This window comes from Tachypleus tridentatus, chromosome 13 (assembly GCF_004210375.1).
Source record: "Tachypleus tridentatus isolate NWPU-2018 chromosome 13, ASM421037v1, whole genome shotgun sequence".
Lineage (NCBI taxonomy): Eukaryota > Metazoa > Arthropoda > Merostomata > Xiphosura > Limulidae > Tachypleus > Tachypleus tridentatus.
In genome coordinates, this window is record NC_134837.1 from 186,356,593 (window position 1) to 186,376,555 (window position 19,963).

The 19,963-nt window shown below is 34.7% G+C and overlaps 1 protein-coding gene across 1 annotated transcript; it reads right to left on the reverse strand.

The window, feature by feature from the left end:
- Positions 1-794: 794 nt before the first annotated feature.
- LOC143238855 (uncharacterized) lies at positions 795-19,963 on the reverse strand. The gene is made up of 4 exons (XM_076479438.1): positions 19,843-19,963; positions 13,240-13,492; positions 6,665-6,845; positions 795-4,427 (listed from the first exon to the last, which is right to left on the reverse strand). The coding sequence occupies exons 2-4, from the start codon at positions 13,445-13,447 to the stop codon at positions 1,916-1,918; spliced, it is 2,901 nt and encodes a 966-aa protein (XP_076335553.1). The 5' UTR covers positions 13,448-13,492; positions 19,843-19,963; the 3' UTR covers positions 795-1,915.

Sequence of the window (19,963 nt, forward strand, 5' to 3'; positions counted from 1 at the left end):
AAACTATAAAGTTGGTAACATTAAGATTTCAGATTTAATATTGTACTTGTAAAGTGATACTGTAATTGTGATTATTGTTATGTAAATTAGATTAAATTATTAATTTGGATAATTTGATTGTTGCTGCGAAATTAATGACATGCTATTGATCTACATCATCCTCTGGTGGTTCACACGCAAACTATCTGTACACTCATCATATCTAAGCACCCTCCGGTGCCTATTATGCAACAGTTTCCCTTACGTGTATACGTATTACGTCATGTGATCCGTTATTATAACATTGAACAGTGGTGTACTAGAGTAAACAAAACTTATGTCCAATAATAACCGATACTTATTTGAAATGAAATGAAATTACTTATGTCCAATAATAACCGATACTTATTTCGGTAAACTCGTGAGCTCTCGAAAGATTATTTCGGACCCAACTGAATCGTTTTAATTATTACAAACATGTAAACATCACAAATGATGGAGAATAGATAGATGTTCACAACGTTACACAAAACATTCTGGTAACTGAAGAGTGTTGAAAATATTGGTGCGGACGACGGTAGGGATAACAATGTTTTATTAATCATTTAAAAAAAATAGGTGAGATCAAATATGGTAAAAGAACTACTAATGAGTATATTACTACATCTACTTTATCAGTGTGTAATATTGTTTTTGTTATCAGAGTTTGTCGGAGTATAGCAATTTGTTTTTGTTAAATCTTTGATGCCTAGGATTCTAATCAGTTTACTCACACATCTCTTAATATTTGATTAACAACACACCATTTACAACACAACTATTTATTATTCAGAAAACAAAGATATTCTGATACATGAGGCTAAATTACAGAGGTTATTAAGCTTCTCTCGTCAGTCCGAATAATAGGATTTCACTGTGATTCCTATAACGCCCCCACAGCCCGAATTGTGTCTTTTTTCTTTTTTTCAGTAAAGAGCAACAAACCACAAATTCACATGTTCACAATCTTACACAATCAGCCTGGACTACAGTTATCTTACAGAGTTGATACGTTTTTCTTCGTGCAACACATCAAGATGTCTGTTCTTTGTTCACCGAAGGGAATCGAACTTCGGAGTTCAGTGTGGTAAGATCAAATTTTTTTTTACTGTAGGCATCTTGGGATTCTTAGTAAGACAGGTTTTGACTGAATAATGCTTACGCTGGATCTTAGTGAGACAGGTTTTGATTTGTTAATGTTAACACTGAATCGTATTAAGACAGGTTTTGATTTGTTAATGTTAACACTGAATCGTATGAAGACAGGTTTTGGTTTGTTAATGTTAACACTGAATCGTATTAAGACAGGTTTTGGTTTGTTAATGTTAACACTGAATCGTATTAAGACAGGTTTTGGGTTGTTAATGTTAACACTGAATCGTATTAAGACAGGTTTTGGTTTGTTAATGTTAACACTGAATCGTAGTAAGACAGGTTTTGGTTTGTTAATGTTAACACTGAATCGTATTAAGACAGGTTTTGGATTGTTAATGTTAACACTGAATCTTATTAAGACAGGTTTGGGTTTGTTAATGTTAACACTGAATCTTAGTAAGATAAGTTTTGATTTAGAATGTTACTACCAACAAAAAAGTCCAAAAGCTATCATTTTGATAATAATTCTCGTTGTTCGATTTTGAAGAACTGAAACTTGTCACCACTTTTGATACTGCCATTTTTAGATCATATATTTACTACATCTAAAATTTACGAAATTTTGGGTTCTTTTTCAAAATACTGTAGAGAGATGTGTGTTCATAGTATATCATTGTATATATCATTGCCCAAATCACTGTCATCGACTTCCACTGCGATCTTACACATGTATAATGTGACCATTACTCTATTTTTTAACAAATGAGAAACTCCGAAAAATAAGTAATTAATAATTATGTAACTAATAACGTGAAAGTCTGTCCGGTATGTCGCCTGGACATACTTCAAGTTCAAATACGTCGAACGTAGGAACCCGGATGATGTGGTTGTTTCTGTCACGATGATGATAACGAACGAGCACGTGACCAATCAGTAAAATAAGAAGAAAACATGTGGCGCCACCCCCTGCAGCAAAGTAAAATACGGGAAATTGTCTGCAGTGCTCAGATGACTCATCGTACCCTGATGGACAGTGTTTAGTCCCATCACACCAGAGTTCGGGACTGATGCAAGCGTTGATTTCCGGACATCTTACCAAACAATTGATGTTTCTTAGTGACTGACCAGAGGAAGTCTTCAAAGAATGTTTCGTCACTTCTAACCATTCCACATGAATAGACTGTGGGTAATTAATAAACGCTTCTATAAAGATTCTGTCTTTCTGTTTGAAACCAAAGGTGGTTTCATGCTTTGACCTCTGATCGCACCAGGGGTCAATAGAAAACACTTCAGCAGATTCGTTTACACAAACCGTGGCAATACGCGTTTCGCTGTTTGTCTTGTACGCCACCAAAACGTTACCACGGTAACACCCATTCGAAGCATTCGTACCTGGGAAGGTTAAATAAAGGTTTTTACTGTAAGAGGGTTCTATGGACCATCTACATCGGAACCCACCAGGAAGGACATGAGGAACTTGAAACAGGAGTTCCCCTCTCGAACCATTTCGCCGAATTAAGACAGACTCACAAACATTGAAATGAATAAAACGATAAAATGCTTCAAAGTGAAAATGGTTAAAGTCGTGTAGTGCGTTCATGCCCATGACACTAAAAGTTATAGTTACATTGTTACTAGCTGATGATACTACAATGGAATTATTTTTATCTGTTTTCATGCTGCAGAAGCAAACGATTGGAAAGTCCACACCATACCAGTTTTCTGAAACTTTAAAATAAGCCTTTAGCTGAGTGGATGGGTCAAGCTCCCTGCACGTTGGCCGTAAGGTTGAACTGTCCACAACCGTTTGACATGATGAAGAAAGCATAAACACTTTCGACATCGAAATAATAATTCGTGATAACTTTGACCCTACAAGGGTGTAGGAACACGTGATATGCCCACGACCTCCTCGACCAAAGTGAAACACATTTTTAGAAGAAAATAAAGATCCATACAGAAAGCTCTGACCGTCGATATATCGACTACAGAGTGACTGCCCAAATGGACTTCCTGGCTGGTACGTGTCAATAAACTCGTAACGAGCCTTCAAAGTGGGTTGGTCCGTAGTGAATTCAGCCGTAGACGGATAGTGTATTTTTATCAGGAGATTGGAATGTGACGACAACATACTTTCTTCTGGATATCGACATGGACGGAAAGGAATCATATTTACTCCATCTGATGCACGCGCACAGAGAGGCGGTGGGTTCTTTTCACAGTACGTTATATTCACTGAATCAGCAGATGATGCCCTTTTGGTCACACCAATCATCTCTATCTTTCCAGTATCACAAAATTCTGAACTTACGGGCCAAGGATGTTTGTCTTTGATGAAGTATGAAACAAAATAAATCCACACTCGATCATAGGACGACCTTCCGCGCAGAATGTATGTACATGTGGTATTTGATGGTATAGTATGCTGAGGAGTTTGTAGGATCCCTTGACGTTTACCAGAAACTGATCCGTCAATGAAGAAAATACACTCGTTATTTGACATTCTCCACAAGGGCTTTGGAACTGTTTTGACACCAACCTCTATTTCCAACCGAGATTCGTGGAGTCTGTGATAGTCTACACTATGAAGTTGAATAAGAAGTGTTCCACTGCTAGAAACGATGGCCGCCAATGGCCCAGAACCACAGAACTTTGCGATTACCGGGAAATAAACTGTTGGTCCGTCGAAAACACGAACTACATCATGGGGACAGTCTGATGTTAAAGACCAACGCGAGATGGCACCACTGCTCGAAAGTCCGCTTTCTATTGAAATTTTATATTTGTTTTTCTGAGAAAGAATTATCTGGTTCTGAAATCCTGGAACCAGATTATCTTCTTTTATCAAATAATTACATGTAATATTCCGGGGATACGTCCCAGGAAAGTTGGGGGAACGAATCAGACATCTTTTTGCGACACAGTTTTTGTACTGTCTGTTGCAAAACGTCGCTGTTTCCTTTTTACCGAAAAATTGAGAGCCACGGCCAGTCTCGGACGTCAAGGTGCTACGAGTCACGAACTTGTAGGTTAAATACAAGCTAAACGACTGAGGGCGCCACGAAGCTCTGCTCGGCAGAGAAATGACTAAAGTGACATTATTCCCTCGTGAAAAGTAGTTCACGTTCTGGCCAATCATCTGGCCACAAAAATAACCAGACCCTTGCCAGTCCTCTTCTGGAACGTGAAGATCGCATTTGTTGAGCTGCTTCAGATTAGGCACCGACGTTATATAACCTTCTCTGGCACACTTATTTCCTTTGTCGTTGTTATCCAGTATTTGAAGATATCCGCCATAACAGCTAGCTCCGCCACTGTAAAAACGAAGAAATATTCACAAAATAAAGCAAGAAATAACAACGACAGTTACTAAACCGTAATCGCAAAGAAAAATATGCTTTATGTGTTAACAGTAAGTGAACATTACATAAACAAACATATATAATCCTGGGTGACACTAATATATAGGAAACATGAGACTTAAACATACATGAATCTGATACAGAGGTAAAACAAACATGTAGGACGTGAACCAGGTAAGTGGTTAAGAATTTTAATATAGAAATCATTGTAAGAATTCACAAAGTTTATATATATTATAGAGAGCTTCTATGTTCTCATAAAAGGCCGAACATTGTTATCTGCCGTGTCCACCGCATAGAATCTAACCCCAAATTTAAGCGGGGAACATACTATAATAAAGAAAATAAAAAATTAATAAATATTTTAAACAAATGACGAAGCTATGTTTAAAGCTTATCAAACTAAAGTAAATATTTCAAAGATAAACACCAGACCAGTTGTCGAAGTAAAATAATCATTCAGGTTATAAGTAAATATTCAGAGCAAGTGGAAAACAAGTCACAAACAAAAACCTTGGTAATTCAACTAAATATATGGTTCGATATCTAAAATGATTTATTGCTTTGAAAAGTAAATAAACGAAATAGGAATATTAAAATTTCACCCCCACAAAACGACCACGTTTTAAAAGAACATATTGTGTATTTATAGGAAACATGTCCATTGTTTGAGATAAGTTTAGACCTTATCTAAAAGAAACAGTCTAGCCATAACCACAGATGTCGCTGTGTGTTCATCATCTCTTAGACTGAGAGCAAAAACGTTTGGAATAAGTTGTTTGTTTGTTTTCAATTTCATACAGAGCTACAAGAAAGCTATTTGCGCCAGCCGTCCCTATTTCAGCAGTGTGAGATTAGAAGAAAGTCAGCTAGTCATCATCACTCACCGCTAACTCTTGGGGTACTCTTTTTACCAATGAATAGTGGGATTGGCCCTTACTTTACAACGCCCTCACGGCTGAAAGGGCATGTTTGGGGTGACGGGGATTCAAACCCATGAGCTTCGGACTAAGAATCGAGCGTCCTAACCACTCGGCCATGCTGGGCCTGTCAGGAATAAGGCTGATGGAACATTGCAGTAACGTAAAGACAAGGAGATAGCGGCAGATAGAAATGCTTTAAATTTCAATTCGTTGACTGGCAGACGAATGGGACACTAACAGCATAGCCAGACTATCATCTGTACATATGTACCAATATTTGCTGGAGAAAGGATAGACGAAGATGTAGACAAATTCGTGAAGAATTGCATGCATCAGTTCTGGTACATCTACACAAAGAATATTGAACCGATATATACTAGAAGTAACTTTACTAGCTAGAAAACAAAACGTATAGAACCAATAGAAGCACTTAGCCAGAGGCCACTTGGTAACATAATAAAAGGAACTATCAGTTCTCTCAATCAAGGTAATTATTGAACTCAACAAAGAAAACTGAATACTGATGAAACTCACTGATGCATATAATACAGACCAAACAATCGAGTGTAGTAATGTATACACGTATAATACACACCAAACAATCGAGTGTAGTAATGTATACACGTATAATACACACCAAACAATCGAGTGTAGTAATGTATACACGTATGATACACACCAAACAATCTAATGTAGTAATGTATACACGTATGATACACACCAAACAATCTAATGTAGTAATGTATACACGTATGATACACACCAAACAATCTAATGTAGTAATGTATACACGTATAATACACACCAAACAATCTAATGTAGTAATGAATACATGTATGAGAGAGACCATATAATCTAGTGATATTTACACGTATAGTACAGGTCAAACAATGCCATAGAACGATGTGTACGTATATGGTACATACCATACGATACAGAACATTGCTTTCTAACACATGTAATACAGATAAACTAATCCACTACCAAGGTGTTTAAATATACAGTAGTGTTCATACAATCCCGTTTGTTTATATTGAACTTAAGGAGAAAATAAAGACTTATTATCTTACGCTATTCCTTGACAAGGTGCTGAGATGAACGTTGTATGGTAATTGGGTGCTGAGAATTTAAATTACATGGGAAATGAAAGAAGACATGATGACGTGGAAAATGAAGTTAGAATCTCACTGAAGTGTAATTAATAAAGAAAAGTGTGAAAACTAATGTTAGTACCGATATAAACACATGAAAATAAAGTTTACTCACTCTGTCTGCTGTAACGTCCCAATGGTGAACGAAAGAAACTTGATTTCCACAATTTTGCCTAGCTGCCCGCCACTTGCCATAAATGTTATTTTACAGAAGAACGGAAGGTGTCGCTGTGGTGGTTCGATGATGCGAAGAGGGTATTTTATCTTGATGTAACCGTGAAACGTCTTATTACAAACTGAAAGATATTAACATCAACTTTACAAATTATTCACAACCAATACATCAGTACATCGCTATGAAGCAGAAAATTAATCTTTTCAAAACAAAATAAAAGAAATTTTACATGATCACGGATATCACGTAAGAAACAGATTGTCGGATAAATGAAAAACTGATATTATCTTCTGATAAAAGTTACCTATGTTACTTATAGGTACATCTTAAACCGCATCACCATTAAGAAACTAAACAGTGGTTAATGCTACTTTAACTGCTCAAGTTGCAAATACTTGTATGCCAGGCCCAGCATGGGCAGATAGCTAAGGCATTCAACTCATAATCTGAAAGCCGCGGGTTCGAATCCCCGTCGCACCAAACATGCTCGCCATTTTAGCCGTGGGGGCGTTATAATATGACGGTCAATCCCACTATTCGTTGGTAAAAGAGTAGCCCACGAGTTGGCGGTGGGTAATGATGACTAGTTGCATTCCCTCTAGTCTTACACCGCAAAATTAGGGACGACTAGCGCAGATAGCCCTCGTGTAGCTTTGCACGAAATTCAAACAAACTTGCATGTCATCTGGTGAGCTTCTTTTTAAGCAAAGATTTTAAAACCATGGAAGAACTTCAGATTAATCTATCTTATAAACAGAATATTTATGATGCAGTTAAAAATGGTCGGTTACTGCTGTTATTTCTCACGGTAAACCCTGGAAATATCATTATTTTACTTTTGGTTACCTCATCAAAGTTCACCTGAAAGCGTATAAAAACCCATATATCAGATCAAAGCACGTTGAAAGTTTTCGTAGTTTCTACTGTTAGAAACTAGCACGTGACATAAAACTTATAAGGATAAAATCCGAAGTTCAATCCTCGCGGTGAACGCAGTAAACACAGCTCATTATATTGTCTTGTTCTTGAAAACAGAGAAATAATTCGTGAAATTTCAGAACCCTAAACATCTTGTACAACAGGAGATTTTCTTTCAGCAGATCAAAGTTAGTTCAATATCTAAGCAGGTTTTTCTAGAGAACTTGATACTGAAGCCTCATCACAGCTGACAGAAGATATTATGTACCCTCTAACCCTGGATAGTTCACAAATAACTCTTCCGGTCTTCCATGTATCTTGTTTTCTATTCTACATGACTTTGAAAACTAGAAGAATGTTTTTCTACCATCAAACACACAAAGAGTAAAACTTTAATTGTGCAGAAGGCCTTGGACTTTGTAGCTATGTCACCTGATGACAGACCACAATCACTAAAGAAGGTGGAAACGGAAAATTCGCATGTCAGCTTTCGTATAAATGCCAGTTAAACAAAAGATATTACACAGGTGTTTGTTACAGATTTATTTTTACCAAAGGTGGAGTTGAAAAGAGAACTGTACTGACGTAGATCACTAGTGCTGTTTTTCATTGGTCGTATCGTCTGCTGTGGACTATAGTTTCGTCTATTCAATGCTTATCACCACTGGTTGGGCTGGCAAATATAAGAAATACAGTTAGGCTTCCTTTAACGGTAACTTATATACGACATTAATCGGGTTTTATGTCACCAATAAAGTAAACATCCATTGTTTATTCTATATAAATATAATTTTATTGCCTGTAGCAACTTCACAGGGTGGGATGGATCTAGACCAAACTTTGGTTAGAGATTCATTAAACGCAGGCGAAGATAGATGCAAACAAAATTTCAGTTTGGCTGTTTTGCAATTTGCATTTTTTCTTATGGAGTCTTTTTATGTTTTTTACCATTACTTCGCTCTCTGGTAATGGATCTTCATTAAATTTCGCATAAAGGTTTGTCGTGTCCATGTGAAAAAGCAAATTTAAGGTTTCAAATTTTATGTCTTGAATTATTTATGGACGTTTTTTACAATTACACATAATGAAAGCAACGTCTTATGTTCTAAGATAACCATCATTAATCATGAATTTACATAACTTCCGTCCAGAGGATGGGTGCCACAACTACAGCTTGTGTGTATATATATATATATATATATACACCCATTTAATATCATCATTTAATGGTTGATTCAGTATGATAATATGAATAATAATCTATACACAAGTAGTAATATCATTTACATAACTAAATTATTTTAGTTCACGTTCTTGGTAATTGTAAAGGGCTTTAAACACCATAAAACGTATAATGCCCAATGTTGAGGGTAGTGGTAGAAAATTGAAACCATCGGTTATATCCTCTAAAGTAAAGTTAAACTATTAATAAATAAATGTTAGATTATATTAGAGCCAGCTCCCTATCATTCATATACTTATCAAGCTTTCTCTTAAACTCACTTAACGTTACTACTTCCACAATATACGAAAGCAACCATTCCAAATGCCCATCGCCAAATCAACAAAATAAAACCGTCTTAGCTGAAGATGACTTTTACCTTGCCAAAATTTTTTACATGTGCCCCTTAGTTATACTGTTTTCACTGGTAAATATGAATAAATATCTATGCTAATGATGTACATATAAAGAGCAAAGGTCCTAAGACTGAGCCCTGTGGTACCAAACTTGTGATGTTTATCCAGTTTCAACCCTCGGCTTTCTTCCATCCAGCCACTCTTCTATCTAATTTGCTAACTTAACTCCCACACCTATTGAGGCAATTGTTTCACAAGTCTCTTATGTGGCACCCTGACAAATGCTTTCCGAAAATCCAGATACACCAAATCTAAATCATTACCTTCATCTACATAAGCAGTAATCTTTTCAAAAAAACGTCAAAGGATTTGTAAAGCATGATTTTCCCTAACAGAAACCATGTTGACTACCAAATAGAATTTTAAACTTTGTTAAATCACTTTGCAAATCATCTTTAATCACACTTTCCAAAACTTCTCTCATAACTGATGTAAGACTGATGTGTCTATAATTAATTACTGGACAGTTTATATCACCTCCTTTTAAAAGAGGAATCACATTAGCTGACCTCCAATCCTCTTGACCTGTCCATTATTCAAGAACTGGCATCAAATAGTAGTAAGTGACTCACACATTGAATCTTTAATCTCCTTCAAAACTCTTGGAGAAATATTATCTGGCCCGGGAGCCTTATCGTTTTTTTAAACTTCTCAGTTTTGTCGAACCAGTTTAGAATTATTTCACCCATCTTGTTTGATTTCGTTTCCATTTATCAACTGTTCGAAATGTAGAATATTGCTTAAATGTTAGTAAACTCCGAAAAAAAGTAAAATTTAATAATTCAGCAATCTCATAATCATCAAATACTGGCCTTCCTTTATCATCCCTCAAGGATTCCACTCCTATCCTAAATTGTTTGTTTACCCTTAATTTACTTAAAGAAATCCTTACTGTTAATTTTTCTATATTTTCAGCCAACCTTTCTCATACATCCTTTCTGATGTCCTAATTTCCTGTTTCACAAACTTTTCTAATATTTTATAATCTTCTAAATCTCCCGTCAATCACTTTAAAGTTCACATATTCATGATGCTTTTATTTAATTTTATCTCTTAAACTCTTTGAGATCCAACCTGGATTTTTACACTCGTAAAAATTCTTCTTATAGAAGAATTATGTTTACTTTGAATATATAAACAATTATCTTTAAACTTTTCTACATCTGATAAATAAATGTCTACACCTCATCAGTGTCTCCAAATAACTTAGCTGACCAAATCACAACAGATAATTATTGTTGTGTCTCTTCAAAATTTGTTTTTCTAAAATTTTAGCCAAAATGTTATTATTCCTGATCTACACATGTAGCAAAACATCGAACCTAATGCAGTAATGACAACCAGCATCCAGATGTTCTCCAGTTTCCATCCTCTCAGTCATTTCTATTTTTGAAGTTAACAATAAATCTAAATTATCATTTTTCTATCAGGTTTCTTGACTAACTGGTGACTAAAACCATTCTGAACAGTTTTCAAAAAAACATTTTTCCCTCATGGTTTGACTCTAGTATGTATTTCCTAATCTATACACCTGAAATTAAAATCACACATTTATGACTTCACTAACAGTTGGAATCTTAATCTCATTTTAAAGTTTCTCACTAATTTCATCAGTATCGCTTAGTTATCTGTAACAAATTTCCATTGAAAGTGTTTTCTTTTTACATTTATTAATATAAACCTAAATGAATTCAGTCTTATTATTATTATCTTTGATATCCTCAACTTCAACTGTATGTAACTCGTATTATACATATAAAGCAACTCCTCTCCCCCTTGGACTTGCACTCGACTCGTAATCCGAGGGTCGCAATCCCCGTCACACCAAACATGCTCGCCCTTTTAGCCGTGAGGGTATTATAATGTGACGGTTAATCCCCTAATTCGTTGGTAAAAGACTAGCCCAAGCGTTGGCGGTGGGTGGTGATGACGATCTGCCTTCCCTCTAGTCTTACACTGTTGAATTAGGGACGGCTAGCGCAGATAGCCTTCGTGTAGCTTTGTGCGAAATTCAAAAACAAACCAAACTTTACCACTGTCTAGTTTTAGTTTACAACTTCCCTTACAGCTGAGTTAGTTTATTAAACAAGCCATCCTCTTCCCTACTTAAATGTAAACCATCCATTCTATAAAGTTCCCTTCTTCCACTGAACTAATCCCACAAGTCCAACCTGCTAATATGCACATTGTTACTTACTCACATAAGCCTAGCATTTTGCCCTAGCGACCTGCTTATAACTTCATCCAACAGTTAATTCGCTGGATAGTATTCCTGACAAAAGTTATGGTGTTTTACTTTAAATGGCTACTTCAATCCCTTGTACTTATTAATTACATAATAACAACAGAGAAAAACGTTAACATCAAAACAGGACAGGCTTGAATGGCCTTTGACGTAATAATTCCGGCTAGAATAGCATTTAACAAACTATGTAGGATTAGAAAAAAAATCGTTGTATGACATATGTACACAAGAGGGCGTTATAATGTGACGTCATTCCCCTATTTGTTAGTCTTTGTTAGTAAAGAGTAGCCCAAGTATTAGCGGTGGGTGGTACTGACTAATAGCTTTTCCTTTAGTTTCTCACTTGAATCTTAGAGACCAATAATGCATATAGCCCTCTTGTGGCTGCGCTCGGAATTTAACAACAAACAGTATATTTAAAAAGCTCGTCTTGATATATAATAGGATAGAATGTCTAAAGAAAGAATAAAGTTTGCGAAACAACAAACTGTACCGGAGTTACAGATCTGGGGACAAAATTACTTAAATTATCTTATATCAGCTCAGGTTAACCGTTTTTAAATCCCTAATGACCTTATTAGGTGTTATTTGCACGCGCTGTCTCGTGGAAGTTAATAATTAGATCATGTCATTCATTAAGTACAAAAGTGGAACTGTGTGCTACTTTTGGGTGTTTATTATAAACCTTCTCTGGTAAAAATTCTCAATCAAAATAACCACGTACACAGTCAGATAGTTTCTAGTTACCATATACTGTCAGGTTTTTTTCTAGTTACCATACACCATCGGACAGTGATGAAAAACCAGTTGAAGTACGTGGTTCTGTTAAAGTTTAAATAATTCTACAAACACAACCACAGTTATATGAATTGTAGTTCTTACTTGTATTAGGCTTTTTAATAAATGAAAGAAATACGTAGAGTATTGATGGAAACTGCCAGTGTTCGATTAATGTAAATGGAAGTGTGTTACTATTCAAAATTAAACTATAATTTGTGGTTGCTCTTTAACCTCAGATTTTCACAACTTACATATCGATCTTGCTTTCAGAGTAAACTATGGCTATGGTTTCATCAATCTCTTTAATATCAAGATATCAGTCTAGCTGGGTCGGTGGTATGATGGGTAAAAATATGCCTAACTTTTATTAGCCAAACGTCAGTGTTGCCATCACTTTTGTTTAGATCATTTATCTGTTGGCTAAGATGCAGATAAAAACTGGTACTGTAGGTGTTGCTGGTTAAATACGACACCAGTTATCTTCTGTCCCCACCCACTTTACGATTTACTGTACATGTTGTTGGTTAAATACGCTAATAGCCATCTTTCTGCTGTCCAATTAAATCGTCTTTGATTGTTTTTCAACAATTTCAACTGAAATATAACCTGAAATACTTAAGATTAATCTACTGAGAGCCTTCATTCAAAGTCTTGTCTACAATTCATACTGAGACGAGAAGTTTTGACACATTTTGTTTTCAAATGGAATGATATTTACCATGATTTATATGATCTTGTCGTATGGTATTTCTGTTTCGAGAGCCATAATTGAAATAACACCACTATTACTCGGCATAGTATGATTATCTGTACGACTGGCTGGCTTTTTGCCAGCGTGGCACTTTCTGATTGGATGACAACCAGTGTAAACTATCAATTAAGTATTCTGAATACTGGACATTTAACCAAATACTTTAACTAAGTTCATACTCACCACTACAACCAGGTGGTTCGTCATTCCCATTTCCACAGTCGTCCCTTCCATCACAGAATTTGTTCAGACTTATACAGTTCCCATTCGAACAGGAAAATTCCGTGAGTTGGCAGCCAGCGTCCGATTGTGGCGCCCCCACCTCGAAGTTTTTCATCACTGCCATTACCGTAATTATTAATATTTTCAGACACCGCATCTTAGAGGTCATTTTAGATTAGGGTCAAATTGTAAGATGTCGTATCCACACTCATGGCTAAAATACAGAAAAATAAGAAAAGCATAATTAATGTATCACGTGACAAGTGAGAAGAAGTATAAGTGATTAATATATGCTATTTAATTATTATCAATTTATGCTTTCTGTTTTTACGTACAAGTGCCCCTCAGTGGCACAGCGTTATGTTTGTGGACTCACACCGATAAAAACCGGGTTTCGATATTCGTGATGGGCAGACACAGATAGCCCATTGCATAGGTTCGTACTTAATTCCAAACAAACATACAATTAATTAGAATGTGATGTACAATTTGTTATATTATAATTCAAATCTAAATGTTGTTTTTTTTTTTTTTACTGTAATCAGAATTTACCGATCATAATTTGAAAGTTTAAATATCTGAAGGTAAAAACTATTTAAACCCATGAGGCTATGAAGACAATTCCTTTATCATGTTTTGAGAGTTAGTAATGTTTTCAAACTATCAAGTTTTGAAGGGTTTCAGTACAAAGAGAATATCAGAGACAACGTGGTATTAACTAAATTATGTTGTTATTCTTAGCTGACTTTGTTTTTATTTTAGTGACAGCGTCCGTTTATTGGAAGAGAAGAATGTATTATATCTAGATAACTTATCTTTATGAATGTATTATATCTAGATAACTTATCTTTATTACATCGTGAGGACGATCTCACAACGTTTTCCAGAATATAAACTTATTTTACCTGAAGATCTTTTGACATTTGTTTTTTTTAATTAACTCACATTATTACAAAAAGAAAAAAATAACTCGTTAAACTTTACTTTTATACTGAGTTGTGTCTGATGTATTTTATTTTGTTTTCTTTGGTTAACATCTTGGAAGTTTCTCTGGGAGGAGGTTTAGAAAAATAAGCGCATAACCACATCGATTTATGTTTGGAAGAACTCCGTACTGACTGGTCTTCAAACATGAAACTCTAATGGGGCCGCGTGTTTAGCTTTTTAAAATCATTTGAAATCAATATTATGTTGTTTAGATTTGGTATGAAACAGTATATTACGTTGTTTGGGTTTAATGTTAAGCAATTACTATATTATGTTGTTTGGTGTAAACAATTAACATATTATGTTGTTTGGATTTGCTGTTAAGGAATTGGCATATCATGGGTGAATTTTATGTCAAACGGTTATCAAATTATGCTGTTTAGTTTTGGTGTTAAAGGGCACGTGTGTTTTTAGATTTGTTGGTAATCGAAAGAGGATAACAACTAAGAAATACGTTGTTGAAGAGACAAGGAACAAACACCAGGATACATGTAGAAAAATATACAAGAGTGAAGTTACATCTAACGAGTTTTCGTTTCTTTTATTTTGTAAGATAGCTTTGAAAATAGTTTAAGACTTTTAAATTAATAAAGCTAAGTCGAAGTGCATCCAATATACCAGTTTCTACCAATCAGTGTCCCCTAATTCTATTCCTTGCTGTTCCAATGAATCTATAACAAATAAAATACCAAAATTTGATGGAAAACTAAGTATTAATACTTTGAAGAGATACGTACACGATGGGTTTTTTTATATGAAAGGTTAGCTCTAATGTTTTTAGTCTTTCGAAAACAAACTCTCAAAAAATGTCCAGTGTCAAGAAGACGCATTACATGAGCCAAATGAATTATGGAAAGAGGGTGTCGTTTGGTTAAAAAAATAGGACTCAGCGACTACGAAGAAATCTCCTTGTTAATTGGCTCATAAAGCTGTAAAATATCATATGATAGATACGATGTAACGTTTCAGTTTCTGTAATATATCATATAATAGATACGATGTAACGTTTCAGTTTCTGTAATATATCATGTAATAGATACGATGTAACGTTTCAGTTTCTGTAATATATCATATAATAGATACGATGTAACGTTTCAGTTTCTGTAATATATCATATAATAGATACGATGTAACGTTTCAGTTTCTGAATTGTGTCCACCACGAGTAATGAAACACGGGTTATAGCCACATTAGCCCTCAGACTTACTGTAGAGAAACTACGGCTAATAAGGAGATAATGTTTGGTAACGGGATTCGAGTCCGCGACCCGCACGTAGCAAGTTGAGCACCCTAAACACCAGGTATCAAGCACGGTACGTTTTCAGATTATTTCCTTCAACACAGAGTAGATATGAAGTAAGAACTGGTGAAAACAAGAAATGTTGATCGAAACCAAAAATAGAAAGCACATTTCTCATCAGTTTCTTCTGACCTCTTTTCAAAGTTTTTTAAAGAGACATATTCCTATCGAGAGTTATCATTTAAACATATATTTATGTATACTTATTCTATATGATATATCAATTAGACATATATTTATATATACTTATTCTATAAGATATATCATTTAAACATAGGTATATATACAGCTATTCTATAAGATTTATCACTTAAATATATGTATATATTTGTTCTATAAGATTTATCATTTAAATATATATACTTATTCTATAAGATTTATCATTTACATATATATATATACTTATTCTATAAGATTTGTCATTTAAATATATACAGTAAAACCTGTGCAAGCCGGAAATATCAAAATTTTGCAGCGTCATCTTAATATTTCTCATATAAAACGCCCTCTATATGACGGAACCTGCGTAACGTGGACGGTAAACTATCTATCATCTACGTCATCTATCAACAAGTACGATTAGAACCTGAGTAAGGCGGATAAAATGTTTCTGATTAAATATTAATTTATTATTTAACTAATAATTTGTTTGAATATCAATAAATTCTCGGACACTTTGTTACAGTAAGTGTTGGTTAAATATATTCTATTCTTGTTTCTGCCGTTATTAATCCGGAGGTCACTGTTTGAAAGAATGACTGACTGTACTTTTGGTCGCATTTGCTGATGGAAAACCAGAGGAACCATGGGTAATAGGTAGAAGTGAAAATTCAAGTGTTTCAAAAATTTAAGGAAGAATCAACTTCCTGTGGAATGGAAAGCAAATAATAAAGTGTGGATTACAATTGCTGTATTCAAGGAATTTTTGAACAAATTAAACAAAAGAATGAAACAAGAAAATAGAAATATTCTACTTTTCCTAGATAATGGAAAATAATGACTCTTGTCACCCAAAAGTTCAACTTTCAAATGTTCGTTTAGTCTTTCTACCTCCATGTACAACATCAGTTCTACAGCCACTAGATAATGGAATTATACAGTGTATAAAATTGTAATACAGAAAATTGATGCTTCAGCATATTATTGCAAACATGGATGACTGCAAGAGAGCATCTGAAATGACCATGAAAATTGACGTTAAATACAATTGCATTTTTAAGTCATTCAACCAAATGCGTAATAAAGTGCTGTCGAAACTGTGGATTTATTCTTGATAATGGCGGAGATTGTGGAGAAGTTGTTTGTTATGACGATTCTAGTGAAATCCAAACTCTGATTGAGAAGATTGATACAGATGATTCTGTGAACGCGGAAAGTTTTGTGAATGTTGAGAAGAATGTTTTAACAGAAACTGATGAAATTGATTTAAAATTTATAATAGAATCGCAAGACGGTAACAATGTGATAGATTCAGAAGATAAACAAAATGGAAAAGATAGTGAGGAAATAGAAATTCCTAATTCATCGCAAGTGTTAAGTTATTAACGCTATCAAACTGCATGCAAAAATGAAAAGGCCGTAGAATAGGCGTTCTCTTTTAACTGCATGAGAAAGTCCATTAAAAAACGAAACAGTTGAAATTGGACACTTTCTCCAGATAAATTTGATTAAGATTTTGTGTACTTGTGTATATTTTGAATGTCTATTTTTGTTCTAATAAATATAGCATGAACAGTATAATAACTTTATTCACAAACATCTTACTTCCTTTGAGTTATGCAAGTATAACGTTCCGCTCAAAAATTAATATATAATTAAGGAAATGCATGTTCACTATGTCTAAGCCGGAAATTTTACTCGGTCCCGTGCGATTCCATCTTAGACAGGTTTTACTGTATATAGTTATTCTATAAGATTTATCATTTAAATATATATATATATATTCACTTATTCTATAAGATTTGTCACTTAAATATATATGTATACTTATTCTATAACATTTAAATATATATATATACTCTAATTCTATAAGATTTGTCATTTAAATATATATATATATATGTACTTATTCCGTGCCCGGCATGGCCGAGCGCGTTAGACGTGCGACTCGTAATCCGAGGGTCGCGCGTTCGCATCCCAGTCGCGCTAAACATGCTCGCCCTTTCAGCCGTGGGGGCGTTATAATGTAACGGTCACTCTCACTATTAGTTGGTAAAATAGTAGCCCAAGAGATTTCGGTGGGTGGTGATGATTAGCTGCCTTCCCTCTAGTCTTACACTGCAAAATTAGGGACGGCTAAGGCTTCTCCTCCTGGTTGGGGGTTGTGCAATAGGCTAACAATCTGCTCACTTAAAAAACCAGCCTGTTAATGAATCCGCAAGCGATTGCGGCCCTATATTCCTTCATGGAATCGAGAGGCATAAATAATAATGTACTTATTCTATAGGATTTGTCATTTAAATATACATATATACTTATTCTATAGGATTTGTGATTTAAACATACTTTCTTATTCTAAAAGATTTTGGGACTCACTGATTTTTTTAATAAGTACATCCACCTATTATGTTTTAAAACACAAACTACACAAGTTTATAGCTAGGCCACAGGTTACTAAAACAATCCAACAATAAGATTCACTTACTTTTACTGCCCTGAAGTACTTATAAATAAACATTACAATTATTTTTAATTAAGTTATTTTAAGATCTACTTTACTACACACACAGATTGTTAGTAGATAATTCAAACTATAAAAACACTTCATTACGAAGTTACATAGTAAACCATTATTGACAGGAATAACCGAGAGGATATGGACAATATACATTGAACCTGCTTTTACTGTAAATGTGCATCTTCTTGAAAAATTCGCGACAGTCTCTTTAAACAAATAACAACGAGACTTGGAAGTCGTTCATAAAAAGTTTAAAACAGGAATTTCCAGTGACCATAGAAAAAAATTAAAGAAACCCGGTTTTTAGACGTTACTGTAAAAACAGAAAGTGACTAGAATTTTTAGATTAAATATAAAGAAAAATCGACTATGGCTCTTACGTATTACTGTATATTGTAGAAGTAAACAAAAACAAACATAGATTCTCAGTTTTTCAAGTAAATACAGAAACCGATTCTAATTTTTAGATGTTACGGAAGAAAGAAAAGCTGGTTCTGTTTTTTTTTCAAGATTTTACAGAAGAAAAAGAAACGGTATCAGGTATCTAGATTTCATATCAGAGAAAAAAACAAGTTCACACTTTTAGATTTTTACAGTGGAAAGAGAATAGCTTTAAAAAATTTCGTACAGAGAACCCTAGTTAGTGTAAGAGACCAAAGTGTGTTTTATTCTGTTTATTTCATCACAAAGCTTCTGTTTCTGATAAAAAACGTTCTTTCTGTATAAATGAATGTTTAATGTGGAATAAGTTCCAAGAGTTTGGCTTAATCGGTACTCAGTGGTTCAAAAAATAATGGCCAATTAAATGTTTATACCCATAGAGAATGTCTAATGAGTGGTCATGAAATTAGTTTAGGTCTCGTGAGAAATGTAGAAAGGTCAAACTAAACTCTTTTTAACCTCGGGAGACGAACTTAGTTATAAAAAACGAGTTATTTCTTCGTGTCATTCTTCCTAGCTTGGCTGTTTATGGAATGGATTAAGAAAGAATTGTTCATTTTCGATTTGATCTCTAGATTACGTCACCTTCATATCAACCAGTAAAAATCTATATAAACTGGTAGGAAAATCTCTTAACAATGTCTGAATCTTTGACACAAAAGATTACTTTGTGTATTTTACAGCAAATCCATATCTGCTGTGTCCACCACGAGGAGTCAAACCCCGAATTTTAGAGATACAACTCTGTAATCTCTAAAATAATAGCAGCAATAACACAGAAATAGAATAGAGTTTTCTGTTTGATGAAACATTAAACGTATTCACTCTTCTAATGGCCCGGCATGGTCAGGTGGGTTAAAGCGTTTGACTCGTAATCTGAGGGTTGCGGGTTCGAATCCCCGTCGCACCAAACATGGTCGCCCTTTCAGTCCTGGGGATGTTATATTGTGACGGTAGCCCAAGAGTTGGCGGTGGGTGATGAGGACTAACTGCCTTACCTCTAGTCTTAAACTGCTAAATTAGGAACGGCTCTTCCCAAGACTTAAAACATAAATCCACAACAGCACAGCGGAATATTTGAGGGCTTATAATGTTAATATTGAAGGATATATTCCTGCACTAATAGCCAAAACAACCAACAAATATGAAACCGTCTTACCTTAACTGATTATTTATTAAAAGTTCTGTGTGACGATTCGAAGATCTCTTACTTTCGTTTGTTGCTTACATCTTTCGGGATTTCGTGAAACTCTTCAAGCCAACGTACAATACAGAGTCAA